Source organism: Penicillium robsamsonii (assembly GCF_028829455.1).
Source record: "Penicillium robsamsonii strain IBT 29466 chromosome Unknown utg000005l_segment0_segment0, whole genome shotgun sequence".
NCBI lineage: Eukaryota > Fungi > Ascomycota > Eurotiomycetes > Eurotiales > Aspergillaceae > Penicillium > Penicillium robsamsonii.
This window is the reverse complement of record NW_026643223.1, coordinates 2162739-2189246: the sequence shown is the minus strand read 5'-3', so window position 1 is coordinate 2189246 and position 26508 is coordinate 2162739. Positions and strand designations below refer to the sequence as shown.

Sequence of the window (26508 nt, the reverse complement as noted above, 5' to 3'; positions counted from 1 at the left end):
ACTAAAGTTTTTTTATAGGAAGGCATGGTTCTGCACCTGTGTCCTAAATCATGGCACACCAGGGACCAGACACTTTTCCAGAGCATTATTAAGCCCACTGCTCCTCTATAGATACAGTGTCAGCTGTTCTCGATGAGGCGGACTAATCTGACCATATTAAGTACTTCTAAGGCTACGTCTAATTTTACGAGCGCGGCTTACCGAGCGAATTACCAGCAGAAGTTAAGCAAAGTATTCTTGAAAAACCTGACATGGTAAGAATAAGAGATCGGATCGACTTATTTAAGCGAAGTCACGATGCGAACTCCCTTAAGCACGAGCAGCTGGAATACAGGAAGGCGCTAGTTCGACATCGTCTTTCTGAGCTTAAGCAATATTAAAATCGGTGGGTACGGGAGAAAAGAGACCAGAAAATCATTAACCGGGGAAAGGAAGAGCCGGCGCACTTAGATAATGACATTTACACACGCGCTTAAATGCTGATTATACCCGAAGTTACGCGAATCGCAATAGCTATGTCCTGCACTAAAGAGCTTTCCTTTAACGAAAAACTTCTTTTTATCTAAGATCTACAGACGCAGTGTGTCCGTGATTTTAATGTGGTATACCTTCTAAATGAAAGCCCAGTTTAGGGTCTCTGTCCTATAAAAGGTTGCCAAATCAATATTATAAGGTGAGCGCCCCGATCTAATAATAACCTAGTCGATACTAACTCTATTAGTCTGAGAAAATGTGACAGAAGTGCTCATATCCACGGATGTATTCGGCGCGAGAAAGCTTTTAGCCTTTAAATACCAGAATCAGAGATGCGATTTTACTATAAATGCATGGAATGGTGTACGTCAGTTTAATGGCGGGATCATTATGATACCTATCTCCAGTCCTAGAAAGCGCAGTATTGCGAAGTAATCATATATCGTTATACCGTCATTCGTCTAGGATACTACGCCTTTTACTTATGGGACCCGGATCTCTCTGCGGAAGAACGTCTACGATACTGGCTGCGAAGTGATAACCTAAGGGAACACATTGAGCGGCAGCACTTAGCTAAAATACGGCTTAGCCCGATAAAGCCGATATGCGGATGCTCCTAAACCTTCAGCGATGAGCGTGATCTTCGACATCACTTACACGATGCGCATAGGCTTAAGGAAACCATATGGCAAAATCTAAAGCTCTCTAATAAGAGAAAGCGCACTTATAAGTTAGAAGCCCAAGGATCTCTAACAGATCCACAGGATGATCGTTCTAAGAAAGCCCGAATTTAACATTATTCACCTCTAAGTCAAGAGCGTGAGCATTATATAACAGAAGGATCCTTTATCTCCGCTCTTACCTTACTTCCGTCTGTCGAAGAGAATCTAGGATAATTCTCAGGGCTAAGTGCATACGACCAATATAGCATCAGCTGCAGGAGTAACGCAGTGGAACGATGCTTTTCGAAGGCAGGTTCTTCACCCAGCTCGGGGCCAACAACTCCAGGTCTTAATGTCATTAATCCGCGAATCCTCAAGTCTCCTAAAATTAATAGGGATAATGCGCACCGATCTTATGTTCAAGCTGCCATCCCACTAAACTCACTCACTTCCCCACCAGAAGAGTGTGAGGCCACCAGAATTTCCGCCAGTGGCATGAGCCAGCCGCATCCTCCTATTTCAGGATTTACCAATCAGCCTGTTAGATACTGTGCTGTCACTAAAGCCACCGAGAAGAGGAAAGATTTGCAAGAATGTCTCACCTCTTTATCTAATTATGACCAAGCTGCTACTACGAAGTCCAAAGGCGACAGTCACTCACTTACATGGGCAGAAGGCGGCGAGCAAAACCTGCCTTGTGATGATCAAGTCCCTCCCAGCAGCCCTCGCAGGCGCCTCGCTAGAGCCAAGGTACAAACTCAGTCACCTCAGCATCATGCAAGTGGGCTGAGCAGCTGCAAACCCCGCCAGAGGCTTAATGCAAAGAGTAAACGGAAGTTGCGTGACTTACAGAAGAAGAATTTGACCCTGAGACAGATCGGACCTCATTTCGCGGATGTTGATATGGCGTTATTGCGACAGGCTTAGATGGAATTGAAGCCTTCTCAGAGATCTACCCGATCTCGGGCTAATTTGAAGGTTAACTAGACCATTTATTAGTCAATAATATCTTCCTTACATTTGATTGTTATTTGATTGTTATTTGATTGTAAAATTTGCTAACCGGCCGGGGTAGTCTGACCCTTTGCCGACCTTTAGAGATAGACTCCTTGCCGCGCCATTTAGAAACCCCTGATTGTGCGAGAATGAGAAATAATTGACTAAATGGATGGCTCAAGTGCCTGCAGAAATCACACTGGTTCTACAAAGAGTAAATGTGGCGTACGTTAAACTCGAGGGGCAAACATCACACACTTTTAAGGGCAGCAAGTTCGAAGCATGATGAGCTTCCTTTTCACTTCGGCTCGCGAATACACCGCGGTATGATAATCGATTCGTTTCTAGTGGTATTTGTTCAGATCTATCCGGAAAATGCAGTGGGCAAAACAAGGTAACAAGATCGTTGCGGTAACAACTTAAGCAAATTGTTGGCTGTTTCGGCGAAACCCTAATACACCCAGCAAGTTACACGGAAACAATTGTTTACATTACGGTTACATGATCTGCACCGCCACAGATACTGGTAGCGACAGCGCAGCAGGCATGGGATGAATTAGAGCTACGGCACTTGAAGCATCTCTCTGAGACAATGCCACACCGGGTGGAAGCTATCATTGAGAGCCAGGGGTGGTATACAGCATATTAGATTCCATAGTATGAATTTATTGAGGTTTTAGACCGGCAGTAACTTATATAATCAAGGGGGTGTGGGGCCAGGCGTTGTTAACACTTTTGCGTAGTCACTGTACCTACCAAACGGCAGTTACGTTGACAATATCGTAGATTGAAGTAGCACGTGCATACCAACCAGGACAAGCCATACCAACATGTAGATTACAATTCAGCTTAGCTGCGACAGACATTCCGTGGATGGCGGTGTTTCTAGGACGGCACACCCCATTTCTGTGGAGCCGTAAACACCCCCTAAACCGGTCCCATTTCGCTATTTTTTCCACAACTTTTTTTGACACTAGTTGGTAAGTTGCCACCACCCCAACTTGCATTGCGCAACTATTTGTTTCCATCTGCCGTCGTTGCTCGTCAGTCTGGGAGGTAAGTTTACCCTTATAGATCCTCATCATCTGAGTCCATACGGTAGTGTGGCATCGTAATATTGGCAGATCGCGTTAGCGGGGGCTTTCGAAGATTTTTGACGGGCCAACCATGCGGGGAGATCTGTAACTTTACGCCTCGAACGACTGAGTAGATTGTATCGTTGAAGGCGGGAGGCTAGAAGATGGGCCGGTGGCATAATTGAATAGTATCACCACAGACTCAACGATATTCAACACATTGGTAAAGATTTTCCCGGAATGGATGACTGCTTTGGGAGGACCCATGGTACCTGAGGTGAATAGGACTAGTCCATGTCTTCCGTGGTCATAGGACACGCTGCCATGCAGTACTGATCCTTCGATTGCGGCTAGACTTCCGCAAAACCCAACTGGACCCGGACCCAACCCGGACCCAACCCGGGCTGGGTTGGGTTTTGGGTCGAGATCTCCGACCCAGTACTGGGTTCTGGGTCGAACCCTTTAACCCAGTACTGGGTTGGGGCCCCAAATTGGGTCGTAAACATTACAAACATACTAAGATCTCGGATTTCATTAGTTATGCGTTTTCCAGCTGTAATTTTGAGTATTTGACTTACGTTCAGCGCGGTAAATTTAGGGTTCAGTAGATCAAATTCGACTGCATGATCATCAGATTAGATTTATGTCTATTCTCAATGCTAATGGTATTCGAAGATATCATCCTCCCTGCTTTTCCGTTTCCGTCCTGAGGCCCGAATCTGCGTCTGGTTCGGTGGTAATGATGGATCCGGCTAAGCATTATGTTCACCGGCACTTACAGACGCCTTATCTAGTTCTATAAGATCCTGGTTCTTATCCTGATTATATATCTCAGCTTCCTGCTCCTCTGTATCACTTATCAGATTATCCTTAATCAGGTCAATCTTCCCCTCCTTCTCTTCTTTCGCTGCCTCGATCTCATCCCACGTAAAATACTCCTTAAGAAGCTTCGCCTCCTGCTCCTCTATATCAAATCTTAACGTATAAAGGAACATCATCAAATCTTTAATAGTCTTTGACTTCATTCTACCACGGCGATAGTGGCAGATATCCCGAGCGGTATTAAACAGACGTTTAACCCCTGCGCCAGTTACTGGGAACGAAAGGGCATCTCGCGTAAGTGCAGCGATAGCTGGGAAGCGAGATTAGTGTTCTTTCCAGAAAGTGAGGGGATTCATAGAAATAGTATCTATTTAATTAGTATTAGGTTGCTAAAGGGAATCAATCATTAGGTTCACTTACCACTATTAAGGTATTGGCTCATTTCATCAGACACTGGAAGCCGTGCTAGACCTTAGCCAGGTCCAGGCCCAGTAAGCATTGAATCAAGCATCGAGGATGGTCCAGCTACAGCGATAGACCTTCCTGAAGCCTGGATATCACTTATAAGCAGCGCTTAATATGGAGTAAGGGCTTCGCGGAATGAAGCTCGATAAACATCTCGCTAATGCTGATCCCAGTCGGCGGTATAGAAGAATTGAAACTTATTTACCGGCGTAAGCATAGTGCTAATAGCATAGATATGCCCTCGGATACTATCAGTCTGAGAGTAATACTCATTAAGCTTCATCCGCCCAGCTTCAAGTGCATCAAGCATCTGTTTCTTCTATATAACCCCCTTTCGTCGGAGCTGCTTCATTAATTGTTTAAGATGAGCAAACAGTTTATTATAAATCATAAACACATAGTGGGCTGTGATGTCTCGAGTCTTTGAAAGCTGTGTTATATAATCGAAGAACGGCTCAGTGATACAGAGCAGATAGTCGATCTGGCGCCATTCTTATTCACTAGGAAGCATCTCCTCATAATCATACTCCGTACAGAACAGAGTAAAGATTCTGCGTAGTCGCTTTACCCGACGAAGCATTAAGTATGTCGAGTTCCACCGGGTCCTTACATCTTAGATTAGAACAATCTTAACATCGGTTATCTGAAGTCCACAGAATGTCTCTCGGCGCTGAGGACTCGCGTTAATATAAACTGCAAGATAGCGGACCTTGTTTAATGTGGAAGTAGACCTTGCCAACTCCCATGGGACTAAGAAAATTTTGGTCCCATATCCTGGTCCCATCTACTCCCATGGGACTAAAAAAATTCCGGTCCCATTACCCTAGTAGTCCCATGGGGGTCCCATGGGAGTTATGGGACTCCCATATGGTCCCACGCTAGCATAATTTTGCCAAGGATTTCCTATTTCAGCTGCACAAAACTGCAAAGTAATCAGATAAAATACTGTTATTTACAGGCGTATGAGTGTCCCTACTTTCAATGTCTAACAATATGGTTTTGTTATATGACATAGTCCATAATAGAGTTAACAAATGACTCAAGTATATATCAAAAAGCATCCATCTTCAAAAAAAAAACTTCATATACTAGATTGTGGTGGCTTTTGGGCGCAAAGGAGATTTAAACATAGTATTAGAAGGAAGTGGTTAAGCAAAATATATATTTACAGAGAGGTACTACACTACATTTTCTACATATTATTTAGAAAGTATAAATTTGACAAAGATTTTAACAAATTATATTTAATTCCCGCACCATAAGAAACCTTACCTCTAAATTAGTTATATTCACTTTAGAATAACTATTCATACTACGTGGTTATTGAGTAATTTCGGGATAAAGAAGGCTTAAAAGTGAGAATTTTCCCCTTAAAGTTGTGGGGGATTATAGATACCCCTAAATCTAATCAATTTCCCTTTTATATGGGAGTCCCATGGGAGTCCCACGGGAGTCCCGCGGGACCCCCATGGGAGTCCCGTCGAACAGACCAATAAGTAACATATAATAAGTGGGTACTAGCCTATTTGTGATGTATCTTCGCGCTATTACTCGTTTAAACTCTACTAGTAGCCGAACGTGACTCTCGCGACTGTAAAGGTAGGTGTTAGAGATATGCTTTTTAAACCCTCTTCTAGTTCAACAGAATTATTATTCTAGTATGTCGCAATACGAACTATACGCTGAGGCTGGCCCTTCATCCCAGATCACATTGTCCCACGCCGGAATTCCTCCACCTTCTTCAGTCTATAGCATTGGCATTATTGATGACCCCCTTACGCCAGATCATTCAATTAGCCAGCAGCCAATCTATAGCGGACCAGAATCCTCAATCCTCCAAATAGAGCCGAATCCGATTCCTCCAAATCTCCGCCGTATCGGTCCTAAACATCAAAAGTTCTGGGTTCTTTGGACTACAATGAATAAGACCGACTTCGTTGAGTGGTGGCGCCATACGGCAGGTGCTCACCCACACCCTCCGCTTCATAAAGTGAACTTTGAAGCAAGGTATACCTCTGCTACTTGGGAGCACTTTGACCAAGTAGCACACTTTCAAACCGGGAAACCAATGGCACTCTGTCGGAGGTGTGGAAAAGCGCTCTCGCACCCATCCTCGACATTAAATGGTTCGAAGTCACTTACTGCACATTTATCTAGCCGCGCATGCATAGTTGCCTCGAAAAAGGCTTCAACACAACAGGATATACAGCAATCGCTCGAACTTACGGTATTATATACGTCCGATTCTACATTCTATCGATTTGATACTAATATCTATATTATATTTAGTCTACTCGTACGCCTACCCGAAAAGTCTTTGACCAACAACGATTTGAAAGAGCCCAAGTTAAATTTATAGCGAACTCACGCCTTCCATTTCAGATCCTCCGGCATAAAGACTTTGAAGATCTAATTACAGAGGCTCAGCTTTCTCAACAAAAACTCACCCTTCTATCACCAAAGACCGCGCGGCGTCGGCTCCAGTCAATCGTCCATACAGAGCAGCAAAAGCTCCTTTCTCTTCTCCCAGCCGGAGCGAAGCTATCAATTGCCCTTGATTGTTAGACCTCACCCTTCCAACAGGCATTCATGGCAATCACAGGCTATTTTGTGGATATCAATTGGGATTATCATGAGATACTTCTAGGTTTCATGCCAGTTCACGGCCAGCATACAGGCTCCTATCTAGCAGACGTTCTCCTTGAGGTTCTTCAGCAACAGCAGGTTACCAATCGAGTGATTGCGATTACTACAGACAATGCGTCAAATAATAAGACCTTAGTCGATAGTCTATGTGATTCAATCGAACGGTTAGAGCTTCCTAATTTCACTGAAATTGTACGGATTCCATGTCTTGCTCATGTGATTCAATTGAGTCTGAAAGATCTCCTTGGCCTAATAAAGGCTGATCCAAAAAACGACAAGACAGCAACAACATGGTCGGAAGAAAACGGGAGTGTTCTTCAACAGGCAAAGAGACAGAAGGGAATCATTTATACGCTAGCTAAGGTAAAGTAACTAATGCCTTTAACAATTTTATCTAATACTAACTACTATACTGCCAGGTACGGGCCTTCGCAGTTTTTATTAATGCCAGCCCACAGCGACGGGAGGCATTTCTAAATCTTCAAAGCGAAGAACCGAGGCTTGCCCCGATCCAGGATGTACGCACTCGGTGGAATTCAACATATCTTATGCTCCAGCGCGCCAATCGCCTTTCAGATAGCTACCAAAGATATTGCGCAGAGCATCAGCGCCCCGAATTCCGGCTTGGTAAAAGCGAATGGCGGCAGATCGAATACTTGCTCCATATCACAAAGCCTTTCTACAAATGGACGGTTGGCCTATCAAAGATTAAGGCGACAACAATCCATGATGTGTTCCGGGTCTACAACCGACTATTTACCCATTTTGAGCAGGCCCAGGCCCGACTTCGGCGAAAGAAAGTGCCTTGGAAAAAGGCTATGCTTAAGGCTCTTGAGGCCGGAAGTAAGAAACTCTCGGTATACTATAAAGCAACTGAGCAAGCACATGGCAGCCTATATGCAATTAGTACAATTCTTGCACCTCAGCATAAACTTGAATTCTTTAAAGGACCAGAGTGGGCAGGTGAAGTCGATAATATGGATTCCTCCTGGCATGACATATATGAAAAGTCTCTTCATAATCATTTGGAGGATTACTCAAAACGCCAGCCTAAAAAGCAAGTGCTTACAAAGGCAAAGTCCTCCTCGCATAGCACGGATGCAATGATGAGCCTCTTCGAGGAGGATCAACCAGAGCCACCACCGCAGCCGAAGACTGGGTGGCAAGAAGAACTTAAGGGATATCTTAATACTGGTATGTTTAGATGATCATGATTATAACTTAACTAAGCTAATTATATATAGAACGGAGCATAGTAAACCCATGCCATTTCTGGAAAGAGAATGAGTATAGATTTCCGATACTCGCAGCGGTTGCACGGGATGTCTTTTCTATCCCAGCTACTGGCGCCGGTGTTGAGCGCCTCTTTAGTACTGCTCGCGATATCTGCCATTATCGACGAGGCTCATTGAACGAAGTAACAATACAGGATTTGATGATGCTTCGTTGTTTATCCAAATTTGATATTGAAAGTGAGGAAACTGGGGAGGATTTCCAACCTGAGGCTACCTTAAATCAGGACGAAAGGACTGAGGGTGATGAGGTAAGGGAGGCGGGACTTCCTGAGTGTATACCAGAGGCAATTAGCGAGGGTGAGGACGGTGATAACTCAGATGAAGCAGGAGAGATTGTTACCGATCAGGAGGCCGCTGAGGAGTCAGATGATGATTCGGCACTACATCCATTGCCTGCCATCGATACTACAAGTCAGGCACGCCCCCAAAGAGATCGTAAGCGGCGTAGGGATGAAGATCTATACGAGTATACTAGATAGTTTAATCACAGGATACTATAATTACACTACTTTTTGAGAGGAATTAATCCAGAATCATTCAATGCTACCTCCCACTGTAAGCTAAATACCCATTAATACAGGGCATTTCTGCATATCTTATGCAGGTCACGTTTTTCTACGTGTTTGCAGTGTTTACAGTCCCATGGGAGTCCCATCAAAGTCCCATGGGAGCGGACTAGCACCTCACTCCCATCTCTTGGCACTCCCATGGGACCATATGGGAGTCCCATCTACTCCCATGGGAGTGGTCCCATGGGACCAAATGATGGGAGTTGGCAAGGTCTATCGGGTAATAAAAGCTTCATCTGGTAACGCTTACTGGAGAGTAGTAGCTAACGTCTTGTTATTCGATGCATTATCCGTCGTTAATCTAAATATCCTATCGCTGATTTCGTGCTCCACGAGGGTTTCTAAAAGAACACTACTAAGTTTATCACCGGTATGTGAACCGGAAACCGGTTTAAACCTAAGAAGCACCTCGCGATAAACCCAATCGGCGTCAATAAAATAGCCAGTGATAGCCATAAATGCCTACGAGAAGGGAGACGTCCAGCAGTTAAGCGCAATAGATATCTTAGAGCGAGGGGGTAGCGTGCGAAGGATACGCTGTTGTCGATCTTTAACTATGCTCCCGAGTCGGCGACGCATAGTATCGGCGGAGGGGAATTATAGAATGGCTGGGGCAGAGCGAGCTTTGTGGAATAGACGTTTAAATGATGTATGTTCGACGAGATTGAATGGTAGGCGGTTTAGGGTAATGAATTGGAGGATATCTTCTTCCCATTCTTATACTGAGAATGGTATATTGGCTGTATTTCCTACCTAGGAGGTCGAATCGTTATGAATCAGTAAGGCTATAGGTTTATAGGGCTAGGGGTTATACTTTACATCATTCTGTAGAAACTTTATAATCCCCGAATTCATCTTATTATCTGATCGTATATATCCAGCTGTTTTAAGATGCTTTATGATCGTTAATGTGCCATGGTACTGCACTTTACTACCTATACTACCTGGGCTGGTAGAATAAGGATGCTCTAGGATCTTACCATAACGCTTACACATAACCTTTAGTGCCCCATCGGCGATTTTAGCGACCTAGTGGTAGCTATCCCAGATCTCTGTATAGCGTTTCGAGTCCTAATTAATCTTATTTTTCGTGCCATATTCAGTCCCTAGCCACCAGTCCACCCATTCCGAATAAACCATCTTATCGTAAAGAAGAAATGTCTTCCTACGGTCGGGACTAACGCGCGTAAGGGAAGAAGGAACCGGCGTAGGAGTCAGATCACCCGGTCGGAGGAAACTAGATTCCCAGGGTTCTTAGGTCTGTATACTTACGGAGGGAGTAGGCACTTATGAATCATCAAGTTCCCCATAAAAGGACGATGGGAAGTCTGAAAACTGGCTTTGAGACATAATTAAAGGTCAGCATTAAGATGAATGATTAAGTAAGGGAGGAATTAGAGATTATAAATAAGAAAGGTTGACTTTAGGAGTTGATAGATCAAACGGACTATATCCGGCTAGATGACTATACTATCCGATTGGTCTATTAAGCTTATGATTTATGGGTCTGACCCAGTAACCCAGCAATAACCCAGCGAAAACCCGGATAACCCAGTCAAAGCCCAGTAAAAACCTAATTCCCACCCCAGTTTTATGTAGATCCCTTAAAATATTTCACCTCATGGGGTCTCTAAATGTCTAAGAACCGCCAATTCAAGATACAGTAGGGTTTGAATATCTATTCTATAATATAAATGTAAATAAGAGAGCCTACTTTCTCACTTAATCAATAAATAGTATCAAAAAATGAAGAAATGGTTACCTTTTCTTTTTACTCCCTAAATCTATTATAAAATGTATACTAGGTCTATACATGTTAAATATATATTTCTATAACTTCAGGAGGGTGTATCTTCCCAAACGCCCCATACACTATATTCTATGTGAAATATGGCATCTTAAGGGGTTTTTGATAGAGAAATAGACAGATTCCTACTATTTACATAGAGATTTCTTATAATTTTAAGTGGCTTCTTGGTGATAAGAGTTAAATTCTTAGGTATGAACTAAAACATGGGAAAAAAACGGTATTCTATTTGGAAAACTAAGCAGGTTTATGCCAGAATTTATGCCAAAGTTGGGTCCAACTGGGTTATTGTTGGGTTTATTGGGGCCCCAGTACTGGGTCCGGGTTGGGTCCGGGTTATGAGGTTTCGACCCAACCCAGTACTGGGTTGGGTTCTGGGTTGAAGGTTTCGACCCAGTACTGGGTTCTGCGGAAGTCTAATTGCGGCGTCGTTCGTGAACGGAGCATCTATGACTACCCACTTGGAATATCTTGAATCTGCAGTCTCTCGATGATGGTGTATGGTCCTCGCAGCTCTCCGCTAGTCCAATTCCACGATAACCAAATCAATATTACATTCTGTCCCAAAGAATAGCTGTCTTCCTTTGGTAGTAGCCCAATTTCCCCCGTCAATAGACGCCATAACTGAGTACCCAATCCCTAGAAGCGACTTACGGGAGGAATTGCAATGGCGCTACATGCGAGGACGGCTAAACAAGATACTATGAATTCATAATTTTTCAGGGCTAATATCCGAATATAAATTTATTTGTCGGCCGCCGCTGTCATCAACGACGATGACCTGATCCCTTTCACCGGAATCCAAGCTGGGTAAAATAAGGATCGCTGGTAATTTTCCAGTGGGCATCAGTCCGTAAGGAAGCCATCATCAGCGTTCCGGTATAAAATTGGCGAGAAGAGGTTGTTCCCAAGTTTCCAGTGCGTCTCTCGTGTCCGCGGTTTTAAAGGATCAGCAAGTCAAGGCTATGGATAGGTGAAGAGACGGCGGTCTAAACTATCTCCAACTCGGCACATCGCTATATCATGATGCATCTGTCACTCCTACATAGGCCTCGCCAAAACCCGCCCGCGAAAACCCAGCCCATGGGCCGGGTTGGGTCTTAGTCAGCAAACCCGTGGGCGGGTTGTCATCCGGGAAACCCAACCCAAGACCCAAATGGGTACCCGCGATTACCCAAAAAAGCAAAAAAAGCTGACTGATCATTTTACACTAAGTTATGCAGTAATTTTCAATTATCTAATTATTTCGATGGCGTAACTACTAGCTTCTAGCTGTGAATATTTGGAAAGGAACATGAAGGGCTTGAAAAAATCAAATTGGCTAATTATAAAGACTAGTATACCTCGTAACCTCGCAGTCTGCTGGAGGGCATTGTTACCCGACCAGAAGATCTCTTCTGGCTTCTATCACTCAATTGCATGATTAGAGGCGGAAGTAAATCTGCTTCGTCGTAATCAACCACGTCTTCCTCCATACTCTCTTCTTCTTGTTCAGGTTCGTGAATATGTCTGTGTATAGAGCTCCGGCCGGTCTCTACCACCGTACACTCCACTTAGTATGTCTCCTCTGGCTCAGAGTTACCCTCGAGATTCTCGCTCTCTTTAATCTCCTCATTGTCGCTGATCGGCTCTGCATCCTCTTCGATTACCTTTAACGCTTCATCCTCTTTAAGTGCCTCTTAGCTCTCGCTCTCCAACGGTTTCTCCAGACGAATCAATTGCTATCCCTCTAGTGTGAGCTTTTCTGAGCACATGTACATCATTAAGTCTTAAATGGTCCCTTCGTGAAGAGACCCTCGGCGATAATGATAAATGTCTCGTGCGCTATTAAAGAGCCTTTCTACACCCGCGCCGGTGGTAGGGACTGAAAGTAAGTCTCGTGCGAGCCGAGACAGCACTAGGAATTCGCGCTCGTGTTCTTTCCAATAAAGTCGCGGCGACACAGGGACATTAGCTATTCGAGGTCAGTCAGTTATTCCAGTGTGTTATACTGATTACTCGTGCCTTCGCGAAGATACTGGTCCACTTCGTCATACTCTACTCCTTCATGGAAAATCGATGCACCAGGTGGCTCGAGTAGCCGATTAAGCTCTGTGCTATGCGAATTAGAAGATCGCTGGACCGTACGGAATAGCAACTCGGGGTTCTGCTGCTGATACTGTGTGAAAGATGCTCTTAAATATTCACAGTACCTTTTTAACGTATCTTCATGGCAAGTTAAGTACTCTCAATCATCAAAAGCACTCAGTTTATACTGAGGGGTAAGTAATGTTCCAGTGCCATAGAGAAAACCGTGGTCGCGGTAGGTTTTTTCGTAGTACTCTTTCAGCTTCTGCCTCGCCACAAGCAACGCGCCATACATATCTTTCTTCCAGGGTGTTATCTTTCTCTTCAATCTTCGATTCGACCGTTCGATATGCTCCAGTAGTTTCCTATACACAAGGAACACACTATAGATTATGACGTCTCTAGTCATCATCAGAGCCATAGTGAACTGAAAAAACGGTTTAGTCAAATAAACGAGGTAGTCAATTTGCCTCCATTCAACGTCGGTAACCTTAAGCTACGAGTATTCATGATCGCAGCAGTATTTATCGATTACATTTCTCAGCCGGCGTGCTCGGCGAAGCATCAAAAAAGTTGAATTCCAGCGTGTCTAAACGTCATGTAACGGAAAAAGCCGAGTACCACCTGATTAGAGGCATAAAAAAGCATCACGCCGTTATAGGCTTACGTTAACAAAGATCGTAAAGGATCGAATCTAATGCTGTCAGTGCTCTGAGTATATTAAAAAAGTGAATATCTTGGCTCACCTTTGTTAGTGTATAAGCCACGTCTCCATAGTTGATTGAATCCTTTAACCCGTGCGCTTAGGTGTCGGACTAAAAGGCTCTGACTTCTTTATTCTTAGGTGCTGCCCTAATATGTCCCAGTAGCTATTTCAGGCAAAGCTGGATCACATAAGCCATGCAGGGAACCCGGACTATTAATTCCCTAGAGCTAATAGCTCCGATAGAGAGCAGTCTCTCTTGTAAGGCGCGTATCATAGTGTCGTTATTAGTAGCGTTATCTATAGTAACGCTAAAAATACGATCGAGAAGTTTTCGTTCCTCCAGTAACCGGTGCAAAACATCACTAAGGTTGTTACCTATATGAGGACCGTGTAACGGCTTAAAGCCGAGGAGCATTTCCCTATAGTTCTAATCTTTATCGATGAAATAAACCGTGATTACCATGAATGCCTGCTAAAATGGACTAGTCCAATAATCTAAAGCGAGGGAAACCTTAGCATCTTCAGGCAGATCTTATAACTATAACTCTTGCTGGCAATTAACTGTATCCCGGAGCCGTCTCCGCAGGGTCTTCGCTGACGGGAGTTCCAATTCTCCGGGACCAGAATATAAAAGGCTGAGTAGCCTCTAAAACACCGGGTTCTCCACCGTCTGGAAAGGTAAACGAAGACACGTAATTATCTTCAATATCTGCTCCTCGATTTGAAATGTTATCACTCTGTGGACACTAGGTGAGTCTCTCGTGAAATGGTTCTGTAAAGAATCCGAAATCAATGACTGATTAAATCCCTTTTTCTTCCCTTTACGATAAGTATTAGACTTTTTATATCTACTCATAGCGCTTATCCCATTCCCTTTATACTGTGGATAATCAAGCACAGTGAGATAAGCCTGGCAGATGACTCGAGGACGCCCAGAATCAATATCAGTCACCTGGTCAAAGTGTTTCCACACATCAGCGTGACGCGATCCAGTGGACCATTTAATCTAGGATTAGCCTTCTCCGTTCAGCTTTTAGCCGTACTCTGTTTCCTTCCACCATTCAAGAAACTCTGTCTCTAGATGCGACTAGTACGTAATCCATTTCTTTCTGTGCTAAGGTCCCACACGTCGGAGTGTCGCTAGAGGTCTTCGAGTAGTTATGTCGTAGGTTTTACGGGGTCCTATCAAAGGCTGCGGTCCATCTTAGTATACATATAGGTAGCGCCGCAACACTCAGAGGCTAGTGGAAGGGACCATTTTCTTACGGAGGATTATATGTCAGAATCCAAAAAGCCGTCAGATGACGGCTTAATGGAGAGCAGTGGACTGAAAGGCCGATGTATTAATCGCGATAATAAGGAAGAAGACGCCATACTAAAGTAAAAGGCCACTGGTATTAGAAGATGGGGATTTTTTTCATCTTAAGTACTTAATTGTGGATTTTATTCCAGTCGCGTCGTGCGTTTAGATCTATCTATTCCTGAGTCGCGTAAAACCCGCGGGTACCCAAAACCCAACCCAACCCAACCCAACCCGCCCGGAGATGAATACGACTTTAGGAGGACACTGAGAAGGTCCAAATCACTGATTTTAAATGATCGAACTAGAGATAATATTTTTAAGCTCACTCGAAAGATTCTCAATTAATGAATTTACATAAAATCATTAATGTGGCCTATAATCCCTTCAGATGTGTAAAGCAGGGCGATGGGGGCAGTGATCTACATGAAGAGAATATATATTTCCAGGTCGATGGCGTTCATTGTTTCAGTGTAATATCCACTCAAAAACGTGACAGAAATAAAGGACCAAAAATACACCAGATGACTAATCAAGTTTATCCACGATTTATGCATGTTTTTGGGTATTTTGGGCAACCCGCGGGTACCCGCCAAGAACCCATGGGCGGGTTCATCAAGGCCAAAACCCGCGGTGGGTTGCCCATGGGCGGGTAAGGAAATTGAAAACCCAACCCAAACCCGCGTTTGGCGAGGTCTACTCCTACATAAGTCTTGCTCACGTGACCTAATAGCCGCCGATGAGAAATAAAGTATGTGCGATATTCATCAAAAGAGCACCCTGCGAGAAAATTTATTACCATACCCTTGCAACATCGGATTTCGCATTCTCTAGCTAGCCCAATATGCAAGGACTGCGCCCCCATATCCACAATTCTCCCGTGTATCTATGCGTCAGACGCCAGTATCCTGCAAGGGTCCACGCGTTTGGACTCACCGCTTCACAAACCGCTCGGACTCGACATATTCTTTGGCTGCGAGCAGCGTATTTTTGAAGTCATCGCCGCGGTTCGTGTGAGGATAGGGAACGTCGTCCGGCGGATTGACGCCAAGAAAGCGACACAGGGGAGCCCAACCGTCCTCTGCGTCTAAGATGAGAAGATTGGCGACGGGTACTTGGGTTTTGACATATGCTATGTGCTTGTTGTACTGGGTGATGGTCGCGTCTTTGTCCACAAAATTCTTCAAGACACCATTGCCGATGATCGCTCGCGCCATTTGTCGTGCCCGTCTCATATGATCAGGCAAGATCACATCTTCGCTGAGCGGCCACTCGAGGATCGTCTTCTGCACCGATGCATACCATTTCCCTGGATCGCGAACGGTCAGGATTACCTTAGCACTGGGGTATTTGTGCAAAAGCTCCTCCCAGAATGCAGCTGCTGGCCATGCGACGGTTGCATCGTAATGTTTAAATACTTCATCCCAATCTGGCTGCGCCCGACCGTGAAATGCCTCCGTAAATACCTCAGGCACTTGATTAGCGTCGCTTATCACTTTGTGCATGTTGTGACATGAGAATCTGGCGAGTTTTAGTTCACACTTCTCTGGGCGGCCGGGGACCAGACCATAGGGCCTTAATTACCCCAGTAATTCCAAGGCTTTAGCAAGACTTGTTGTGCCGGTTCTACCATAGCCAGCACCGATCACTTTGAGGGGCGCCATTTTTCGCAATCAATGATGCTCTTTCTCGGTCAGCCGGTCCAGGGAAGATGAGGAAGTCTACTACGAGGTAGGATCAATGAGCGGTTATTATAAGCTGCTTACAAGGATATGATCGCGGCACTGCACACCGCCAGTTTTGTCTTAATGACTTAGCATAGGTGCTTGGTGAATTGAAATTCTTCTTCGAGAGCTAAGACATCGCATCTAGATTGGTCTTCCCTTGGTGTCAGAGTCGTCGATCGCTACCCGGAACAGAGATGGTTGCACACGTACGCTTAGCCCAGGTACTCACTCCTCCGGCGCAAATTGTGGAACCCAGTCCCGAAACCGACGTTTTGAGATCTATTGATTGTGTTTGCTTCCTTGTTGTCTCAGTGGTACTGGAATCAGCGTCACTCTCAATCTCTGAATGGACATCGCAATGTCTCCATCCAATTGCACAAACGCGGCACAGCTCAAGGCTGATCGATATGACCTCTGGGTTGCTAACTATTCCTTGCCATGCTTGATGATCCGCTTCACATTTGCCTGCCTTCAAGCCCTGTTGCCTGCCGCAGAAAGTCCCATAATAAAGCAACATGACATTGATCTGGTTGTGGATCATGAACAATTGAGCGAGAGCTTTCTCCTCACGGTTAATCCAAAGGGCCAGGTCCGGGTTTCCGCCAGAAGCCCCCACAGAAAATGAAGCTGATGTTTTTCACCACAGGTGCCAGTCCTAGCAAGCGATAGTGGTTTAGAACAACCTCTGACCGAGTCGCTTGACATGGGCTTATTCCTGACAGAGCGATATGGTGTTCTCCGTGCGCCCCCAGCTCATGTGGACCAGACGGTCTGGCTGCTCCGAGAATTACATACCTTGGACTATTTTGCCCTGACTTTTGCTCGTACTGCAATGGGCTTCCGGATTACAAGACGTACATTGGATACTATGAGGAAAAGGCTAGATAGCCCGGATTTATCCCCCGCTTACCGGAAAGCATTACTACATAAATACCAGGTGTACGTCTGAGACACCAGCGATATGAATATTTGGTTGACCAACGCAGTTACAAGTCGGAAAAAGGCCAGAGTTTTGATCCATTGCAGGCAGCCCGTGAGACGGATAAAGCGAGCAAATTCCTTACCAAATTAACAGAGCAGATGGATGAGGAAGGCCCGTGGATCTGGGGGAAAAGTGGGCCATGCATATTGGATGCTCATGTGGTTCCTTTCCTTCTTCGCATCAAGGATGCAAATTGTGGAATCCCTCTGACAGCTCGACTTAATCGCTATGTTGGAATTGCTGAAGCATCATCTGAGTGGCAGGGAATGATGCAAGGGATGAGGACCCTTCCGCTAGCCCCACATTAAGATATGTCTGTACAGGGCGGAAGTGCAGTCACTGCCTTCCAGCTGACGCAGTATTTGAGTTTTGTGTGGAGCTCAGTCGAATTTTAGGAGACATGTAGTCCAGAGTCCCGGTAGGATACCCACACCGCTTCCGGTGCCCAGCAATCTTCCAGTGCTAACGATCAAGATACCTACAGATTCCCGGCTTCAAAACCCTCGCGATGGGCCACCCTGGGGATCTTTGCTTGCGTACTGCGTGCTTTAGCGGCGGATACAGTTGGAGAACTAGATATACAGAATGGCTAAGAAGGCGGGATATCCCCTGGTCGACTGATGAAGCTCCTGCGTAGACATTCTCTCTGCATTTAGGCGATCGATCACAGGCGCGGTTTGGTCAGGGGATATAGCATGTTGTAGTTTGTGAATTGTACCAGGGTTTCATGACCATGTCGAACTCGTAGATCGGTCCCAAGCATTTTTCATCAATTTTGTCCACAGACCAACTATAGAAGTTGCAATTTTATTCTAAACATGTGACTGAAGTTAAAGGTGGGTTTCGCCATAAGTACTAGAAGGTTTGATCTGGGCAGCATTTTCATTAGAAGGCTATCCTATGCTAATATACCACCCTTGGGAAGTTATAAGGATAGTAGATTACTCAAGATAATTGGAATTTCAATACTTCGCAGATCACTCAGGTGCTGTAAAATAATATAAGTTGAAACATACATGGTACGTTGCATTACTCCCGATAATTACTTACTAAGTTTATGTGATCAGCTCCTTTGTCGTATCATTATTACCCATATGGATGAGGTCAGGTCGAAGCTCGTATATCTTAGCTTTTAATAACGCCCAGAGGTTTTTAATTGGGTTCAAATCAGGCGAGTGTGGTGGCCATTCCATAACTTCAATGTTCATCTCACGTAAAGCATCCCGAACAACGCGCGCAGTATGTGTAGGTGCATTATCGTGCTGAAAAATAGCCCCTTCATTCGACACCAAGGTAGGTAGGATCCGCCGGTATAACTCTTTAATAATAAGGCCCGTAATACCCGTACGCTCAGCTTTAGGGTCCCTAAACAGCGGGATAAGCCCTATTCGACGTGTAGCCCCTGAAAAAGCAGCCCAAAACATCTGCTTTACTTGCTTCCCTCGGTGTGGTAATCCTTAACATTGTCCTTCTTTCGGCTGGTCTTTCGGGCGAATAAATGTCCATTCTCGACGGATACCAATCCCACGTTTAACCGTACATTCATCAGACCAAAAAACCCGGGCCCAATCCTCCTTTATGAAGTGATGATATCGGACAGCCCAGCGGAGACGTTTTAGCGCGTGTTCCTCCGTAAGGTAGGGACGCCAGCTACACCTCCATTTTCGGAGGTTCTCAGCATTCAAGAGGCGTCTTATCGAGTCGATTTTGACTTTATGAGAGACCTCAGCAAGCAGATCTTCGTGGGTAACCCGCGGATTCTCCGAAATGACACCAAGAAGACGTACTTTATCAGTAGTATTCAGCTTTTTAGGTCGACCAGAACGCGGTTTCGAAACGCCATCACGTCTTTCATGTTCTTTCTTGATCGTATAGCGAATTGTTGAGATAGAAATCCACGGATATCTCTGGTGTATCCGCCTATACCCCAATGAACCGCAGAGTGTAGCTCACAGATCCTTTCACGAATGGCTGGAGTAAGTTCTGAGCGAGCAGGCATAGTGAGAGAGAAGAGAGTAAGAAGCATATACGAAGAAGGAAAGTGATAAATTAGGGGGGAAACGCGAGATATACGCGCTATATGGAGCCTATATTGTATACCGCGTCACTATCGTATGGCGGTGTAGGTTAAATAGGAAGGCGGTATCTATGTGGGGCCAGGGTGTTGTTAAAACTTTTGCTGTGAGACTGTACTATTGTGGGGCTAGCTCTATGACTGAAGGATACTTTCACCGTCCTCTTCCTAACTTGGCTATTGCACGTGTTGAAGCTAATATGCAGTTGGTATAAGTCTCGCACTGAACGCTAATCATTCGAGGTGCTTCTCAAGTGGCACATACGATGAGGAAGTCTCCTACGCGTCCGATATTGCTTTTTCTTGGGACGAGCGCCAATTCAATTCAGGAAATCAATCTCGTATATAATTTTCAGTCCAAATTATCTTCAGCCCTGATCTTGCTGCGCCGCATGTTTCCCCGGGCGAGGCACTTCCCCCGCGAGTTTCTTGCACTCCTCCAGCCGTAGCATCCCCCAGTTAAGGATCCCCTCCGCATCAGGACTGGTTATAATGAGCTTCCAGCCGAGCCTAATGCGATCTGCTAAGGTATCCGGCGTCGCAGCCCCCATGACCGCGAGGCTATTTGCGTCCGCCGCACGCTGTATCTTCTCAATAGCGGCCAAGAACTCTGGATGGTGATTTCCAGCACGACTGGGGCTTAGCTTCATTGAGGACTGTAAGTCCCATCCGCCGACCATGATCCCGTCGACTAATGGTACTGGTAGTTAGGACACCAGAGTAACACGAGTATGGGAAGACAACTAAATACGTACGACCGGGAACCCGCGCGATTTCCTCAATGTTTTCTACTCCCTGTACGTCCTCTACCTGCGCAAACACCGCGACATGATCGTCCCAGATGTCCATGGCCCTGAGGCCATCTGGCAAATTGTTTTGACGGCCCAGCAAGGCATTTGGGGGCACACTTCTGTCGCCATGAGGGGGAAAGCGGACGAGACGGACCAGCACTTCAGCCTCCGCTTTGGTACGGATGTGAGGCATGACGATGGCCCCTGCACCGGCATTCAGGGCGTGGTTCACCATATCGGGGGTTGTACCGCGCACGAAGGGGATCATGGAACCCCCTGAGTAGAAGTTTATGGCCCGCGTCACGGCAGTCAGTTCCTTCGGTCCCATCGGCGTGTGTTCCTGAATAATCCGCGTTGGCCGGTGAAATTCACATGCTCACGAGAGGTACAACTCACACCGTCGATAAAGCAGAACTCGTGAGGTAGCAGGGCCAGAACGCGGGCGACTTCTTCGTAAGCGATATGGCACCATGTTCCCCAAAGCAAATCGTCGGTGCGTAGAATGGCACGGAAATTCGTTGGCAGCCCGAGATTTGGAGCATTGTAGTCCTGAACATTGACCATTGTGTCACTGTAGGTAGTTGAAGCTTGGGTGGCACGTTGACACACAGAGCATGATTTTACGACTTAAGACTTTTCCTGGCCTGTGTTCGGAGCTCAAATTGCGGTGAGAGCGTTCCAGGCAAAGCAGCGGGATCATGGGCCGAGACCTCTCCAATCCTTGGATGATGATCCATTATGGCCAGCACTTATTAAATCGCTCTTTTTTGTGATCCTTGACTGGGACGATACTCTGCAGATACACGGCATGATATTTTCAACAAGGCTTTGCAGGACCCTGACGCATAAGGTTTTCTCACCGTATTTTTATTTTCCGTACACAGGCGCCTTAACCTACTGGTTGGCAAACGGATTCCTTATATACATAGTACGAGAAGCCTGCATTGGTTGATTCGGGCTCTATCTGCATGAGCTGCAGGAAGAAAGGATGCAGAAAAAAAAAGACCAGTGACACATCCACGTATGACGCGACCCAAACTGCGTTTTTACGCTTTAGAATACGGATGAGTAAGAAGTAGCGCCATGCATGTTTCATCGACAGCCAATCACGTCGACGGTGTATCATTTGTTCAAGGACTGCATGAGTCCAATGGTTAAGGGATGAATCAGAACAATTCGATAAACAATTCCCTCAGTTCTGTTGGGTCCATGCCCCGAAGCTGAACCATCTCGTACCGCTTAAAGTCGACGTACTGTTGTATAATGAGACGACCGATCATCATATCAAGGTTCTCTGAGTGCCCGGATAGTTCGGCGAGGGACTCCTCGAGGCATGTTGGGAGCTTCTTTGATTCTGGCCGGGACTGAATGGTCTTATCGCCCAGGTCTGGCCAGCGAAGGGGCTCTTCACTGGCTAGTCCGAGCAGTCCCGCGCCGAGCATAGCTGCGAGGGTCAGATACATATTGGCCGTAGCATCAATGCATCTAATCTCCCAATGACAGGGCCGGATCTTCCGGATAGGTGCCGTCCGACATTCTGTTCCCCATCCAACTGTATCACCGGCCATGAACGGCGCCATCCGCTCATACGAGATGATATGAGGAAGGCTGAACGCGCACAACAGTGGCAACCGCTTGAGGATTCCAGCCAGGAAAGCCGCCTCCCGAGCACTGTCGGCAGGATGCAAGGAGACGTGCATATGTTGTCCGGTGGCCTGTGGGTTGGAGACTACCGGCTTTGGTGACATGGTAACCACGTATCCCTGTCTAGAGAAGGTTTCCTTGAGGGAATCGTGAACTAGCGTCAGCTGGTCGACTGCCTGCAGCGGCGGCAGGGGCCCCAATGCGATCTCATATTGGCCGCGGGTGCCTTCTGTATGCATTCCGTCAACGCATACCCCCAGAGCAAGCAGCTGCTCTACGGCTTGCTCTACAAGCCGATAGCACGAGTCGCGCAGGCCGGACACCGCAAACCGCCCCAAGCCCCGGCTGTGAGGGACCAAACCCCCCTTCGGATGAGGCTTTCATAACATGAAACTCCACCTCAAATCCCACCAGGAAGTCTATACCCCAGGCCTCTTGCGCGTGTTGCACGACATCCACCAAAGCCCGCCGTGGACAGCAATCTCCTGATGGTGGAGAGTCAGCCGGTGCAGCATCCCCAACCACTTCACACATCACCATTGCCGCCCTGGGGTCCGCGGTTGGTCGTAATGAAGACCAGTCTGGAGCCAGCCATTGCACGTTACCTTGGCCGGTACTGGGCATTACCTGGTTGTTGATTGAGCAACGAAGCAAGATAGGGGGGCATGTAAAAGTCCCTTCGTCACCACTATTCTCCGGCATGCATCCATTACTAGGACACGTGCCCGCAGGACCCCCGAGTAGTCCATCCATTGGAACCGAACAAAGTTAATGCTAGGATATTTCTTTCGAAATTGGTCGAGGTGTTGGACCGTGTCCACCGGGGTCTCTGTTTTTGCGGCTGGCTGGCTGATATTGGCCTGACCCATTTGTTCAAGGTGTTATACGGAACTTAGTAAAAGATGGATTTGCAGGGATGAATCTGAGAGGTGATTTGGCTTATATATGGGTAGCTGAGGGTCTGCACGGATAAATTACAGGGAAACCTTACTACAGATTGCGCATGTACCAGTCGCCTTAACGTAGGGTATCGCCGCGTTGTGATTTGTACCGACACATCTTCGTTGGCTAAGATCTGCGGCTTTTTAGCACACTCTTATGTTCGCTTCTCTAACGGTAAGGTGCGCTTTGCCTTGCACTGTTCCTAGATTCCTATCTGGGAGGATCTTGGCCGCATCCCTCAAACGGAGAGAAACGTACGTTACAGTAGCTCCATGTAAAAAAGCAGTAATTTATTCGAACAAGAATCCCATGTAGAATCACCAAAATCCATATTTCAATCCTTGCAGAGCAGCTGAAGAGGCTACGATCCACCGTTATCAGTCACAAGGTATTGTCGTCTGTCAACCCCCCAGAGCCATCTCAACGGTGGCTTCGGCATGTGCGATAGCGGTATCAATAAGTGGAACCGAACTATGCTCATCTTGAACGAGAAGACCAATCTCGGTACATCCGAGGATGACGGCCTGTGCGCCGCGGCCAGCAAGGCCGGTTATTGCATCCATAAAGAGACTTCTCGTGTCGGAAAGGAAAATGCCCTGCAAGAGCTGACTTCGAAGGACTTGAGAGATTTCGTTGCATTGGTCCTCATCCGGCACCAGTACTGTGAGGCCGTACTGTGAGACTAAGGGGCCAATAAAGTAGTCTCGAGTCATGGTGTATCGGCTCCCGATCAAACCAACAGTTTTGTACCCCTCTTGGGTAATCTTCCTTGCAGTCGCATCCACTATGTGGACCATGGGCAGGTCAACCTTGCTTTCTATCTGGGGTGCAACGAGGTGGAACGTATTGCAGGGTATGATGAAGAAGTCGGCCCCAGCGGACTGTAGCCTCTTGACTAGGGCGACCAAGGAATTTGCAACTTCCTCCCATCGTCCATCTTGCACCAACCGCTCCAACAGATGAAAATCTGTTTGAACGAGAACCAGTTCAGCACAGTGCGTACCAGGCCCTCCCATATGCTTGGAGGTCAGCTCGTTGATAACACGGTAGTAAGTAACCGTACTCGGCCACCCAATTCCACCAACAATTCCAATGGTTTTCATGGGTTCGGTATCGGGATAATGGGAAGCAGAATATTAAGCTCGGAAGACCTAGGTGAACTTGAACCGTTTGCGTGTAATCTTGTTGAATCGACGAAGCCGCCAATTGTAAAAACAGTTCCATGGCCCACGAAGTATTATAATATATTGATAATACATACAATACACCCAGATGGTCACGTTTCTTTGTGCGGTCTGTGCCATTGCCTACTATCTGTGAGCAGAAGTAGGGAAGAGTGACGGAAATTTGGTGGTACAATAATGTACATGGATACCTCCAAAGTTTCGATATCCCTTACCTAATTCCACACCTTATTAACGTATTTCACATGCGACCGGCCCACCCAAGCGAGCAGCCCAGCTCAAAACGCCATACTAAATGGGATAAATCACAGCTTGATATCTCAACGACGGTGTGTGTAAGTACTTCGCATTATAGCCTAATGCTTTTCATATGATATTTAGTCTATTTAAGGGACTTTGGAGAATTTCTTGGACTTAGTGGTTAAGATATATTGTAATGGGGAAACAGCGCCACTTTCCCACCTGCGCCACATCGTCAAGAATGGTAGTTTTAGTCCGCAGTTCCATAGCATAGCAATTCATGCATCTTACAACTCTCACAATACGGACTTTCTTCATCACTTAGCTATTCTTGGGCCCTGCTTCCTACCGATGACCCTCGTCGGGCACTGAACACCCCCAACGTCTTGTCTGCGATGTCAGACCGCCAGCGCGCTCTTCCCACTTCAATATATATTTCTGGCTCACAGCAACGTAATATTCGATATAATGATATTGTGTTGGAATATCTGACTATGGAGGTTCTCTTGGCAAGAAGTTTTGTCATTAAAATGAGGTGTTTTAATTCTGACTCCCTGAAGAGGTACTTCCACAGCTATTTGTAGTAGTAAAAATACAATAAGCGAGAGTGCGACGGACCTGCAAGAGTTCCATGGTACAAAACATCTAATATGCCCTATATGGTCGTTGCGCATGAATTCAGAGATGTTGAGGCCTCAGGCTCACTGAGCCAATATCTCAACACACTCCCTGAATGCGCCGAGGTCCATAAGTGGCAGAAAGTGGGTGGATGAAAAAGGTGAAATGAAAGGAGTGGACGGAATGCTTCGATAGCTTCCAAAATGCTCAATCCTCATTGGATGAGCCAGAATGCCGTATTTTTATACATAAGATTGTAGGCATTTCGACGCATTAGGCTGGTTTGCCTATGATCGGGACAGCGAAATGAGGTCTCTGAATGCTTCGAATGTGGGCCGAGGTAGCGGTTTGGTGAGGCCGTCGGCTATATTGCGTACGCCTAGGACGTGGGATAGACGGATTCTGTTTTCTTCTATGGCCTCACGTATCCAGTGCCAATATACGTCAATATGTTTGGATCTCGAATGAGTCTTGGAAGACGTCGTTATTGAGATAGCTGACTAACTGTCGCAGTGAATATGGACTGCCTCATGCTCTGTACTTATGCCTAGATCATATAGCAAGCGACGTAGCCAGATGGCTTGGTTGCCAGCTCTAAAAGGGTATAGTACTCAGCTTCCGCGGTTGACTTCGTGACGCTAGATTGACGTCTAGAAGCCCACGAAATCGGTCCGCCGGATAGGAAGAAGACCTAGCCAGTACGAGACTTCATGGTGTCAGGATCGGATGCAAAGCTAGCGTCCACGCACCCCCACAAACCTAGTCCGTCCTCAGAACTAGTATTCCTATCGGTCTTAGGCGAACCGTAGGTGATGCCGTAGTTGCTAGTGCGTCTAGCATATCGGACGGTCTGAGCGGCGGCCTGAGAAGCTTTGCTTGAACACGGCGAGCGTCGAGAAGGAGAAGGTGAGGTCGGGTCGGGTCGTGAGTTATTGCTAGCATAATTTAGCTTACCGATCACCTTCCTATACTCCTAAGCTGTTTGGGCGTCTGGAATGTCTGGATTAGACTTCCTGAGAGAAAGACGAGGGGTAATAGGGATCAGAGGACTCGGAGAAGAAGTCTTGGTGGAATGATTAGTGAAGGCCTCAATATTGGCCTGTTGATCAATGCTTAACAGCTTCTTCTTCCGATCTCTGAGAATGCGTAGGCCGAGGCAGTGAGATGCCTCGCCTAGGTCGGACGTAGACCATTGAGATGAAATGGCATCTTTGGTCTCATATAGCAGCTTTATAGAAGAAGCCGCTATTAGAAGGTTATCTACATAAACGAATATATAGATGATCCACCCCCCTGATGGTGGCTGACGTATAGACATGGATCAGATTTAGTGCTACGAAAACCTCGCGATAGCAAGAACTCTGACAATGTCTTATACCAATTGGCCGCGGACTGTCTGAGGCCGTACAGACTCTTGTATA

The 26508-nt window shown here is 46.2% G+C and overlaps 9 protein-coding genes across 9 annotated transcripts; 4 read left to right on the top strand and 5 right to left on the bottom strand.

Annotated features, from left to right (window-relative positions):
* Positions 1-132: 132 nt before the first annotated feature.
* N7447_008866 (uncharacterized protein) lies at positions 133-380 on the top strand (the record flags this gene model as incomplete). Its single annotated transcript, XM_057233128.1, has 2 exons — positions 133-254; positions 293-380. 2 exons carry the CDS (start codon positions 133-135, stop codon positions 378-380), a joined length of 210 nt encoding a protein of 69 aa, XP_057082670.1.
* Positions 381-823: 443 nt separating this feature from the next.
* N7447_008865 (uncharacterized protein) lies at positions 824-1094 on the top strand (the record flags this gene model as incomplete). The annotated part of the gene is made up of 2 exons (XM_057233127.1): positions 824-841; positions 888-1094. 2 exons carry the CDS (start codon positions 824-826, stop codon positions 1092-1094), a joined length of 225 nt encoding a protein of 74 aa, XP_057082669.1.
* Positions 1095-1432: 338 nt separating this feature from the next.
* On the top strand, positions 1433-2063 carry N7447_008864 (uncharacterized protein; the record flags this gene model as incomplete). Its single annotated transcript, XM_057233126.1, is given in 2 exon segments — positions 1433-1449; positions 1463-2063. The coding sequence occupies 2 exon segments, from the start codon at positions 1433-1435 to the stop codon at positions 2061-2063; spliced, it is 618 nt and encodes a 205-aa protein (XP_057082668.1).
* A 10302-nt stretch (positions 2064-12365) lies between these two features.
* Positions 12366-13300, bottom strand: N7447_008863 (HAT dimerization; the record flags this gene model as incomplete). The annotated part of the gene is made up of 3 exons (XM_057233125.1): positions 12366-12490; positions 12811-13004; positions 13068-13300. 3 exons carry the CDS (start codon positions 13298-13300, stop codon positions 12366-12368), a joined length of 552 nt encoding a protein of 183 aa, XP_057082667.1.
* Positions 13301-15817: 2517 nt separating this feature from the next.
* N7447_008862 (sulfotransferase family protein) lies at positions 15818-16390 on the bottom strand (the record flags this gene model as incomplete). Its single annotated transcript, XM_057233124.1, has 1 exon — positions 15818-16390. One exon carries the CDS (start codon positions 16388-16390, stop codon positions 15818-15820), a length of 573 nt encoding a protein of 190 aa, XP_057082666.1.
* Positions 16391-16958: 568 nt separating this feature from the next.
* Positions 16959-17902, top strand: N7447_008861 (uncharacterized protein; the record flags this gene model as incomplete). The annotated part of the gene is made up of 3 exons (XM_057233123.1): positions 16959-17201; positions 17259-17551; positions 17599-17902. The coding sequence occupies 3 exons, from the start codon at positions 16959-16961 to the stop codon at positions 17900-17902; spliced, it is 840 nt and encodes a 279-aa protein (XP_057082665.1).
* A 2134-nt stretch (positions 17903-20036) lies between these two features.
* N7447_008860 (HpcH/HpaI aldolase family protein) lies at positions 20037-21023 on the bottom strand (the record flags this gene model as incomplete). Its single annotated transcript, XM_057233122.1, has 3 exons — positions 20037-20359; positions 20424-20799; positions 20856-21023. 3 exons carry the CDS (start codon positions 21021-21023, stop codon positions 20037-20039), a joined length of 867 nt encoding a protein of 288 aa, XP_057082664.1.
* A 602-nt stretch (positions 21024-21625) lies between these two features.
* N7447_008859 (uncharacterized protein) lies at positions 21626-22727 on the bottom strand (the record flags this gene model as incomplete). Its single annotated transcript, XM_057233121.1, has 2 exons — positions 21626-22389; positions 22460-22727. 2 exons carry the CDS (start codon positions 22725-22727, stop codon positions 21626-21628), a joined length of 1032 nt encoding a protein of 343 aa, XP_057082663.1.
* Positions 22728-23446: 719 nt separating this feature from the next.
* On the bottom strand, positions 23447-24148 carry N7447_008858 (aspartate/glutamate racemase family protein; the record flags this gene model as incomplete). Its single annotated transcript, XM_057233120.1, has 1 exon — positions 23447-24148. The coding sequence occupies one exon, from the start codon at positions 24146-24148 to the stop codon at positions 23447-23449; it is 702 nt and encodes a 233-aa protein (XP_057082662.1).
* Between the last annotated feature and the right edge of the window lie 2360 nt (positions 24149-26508).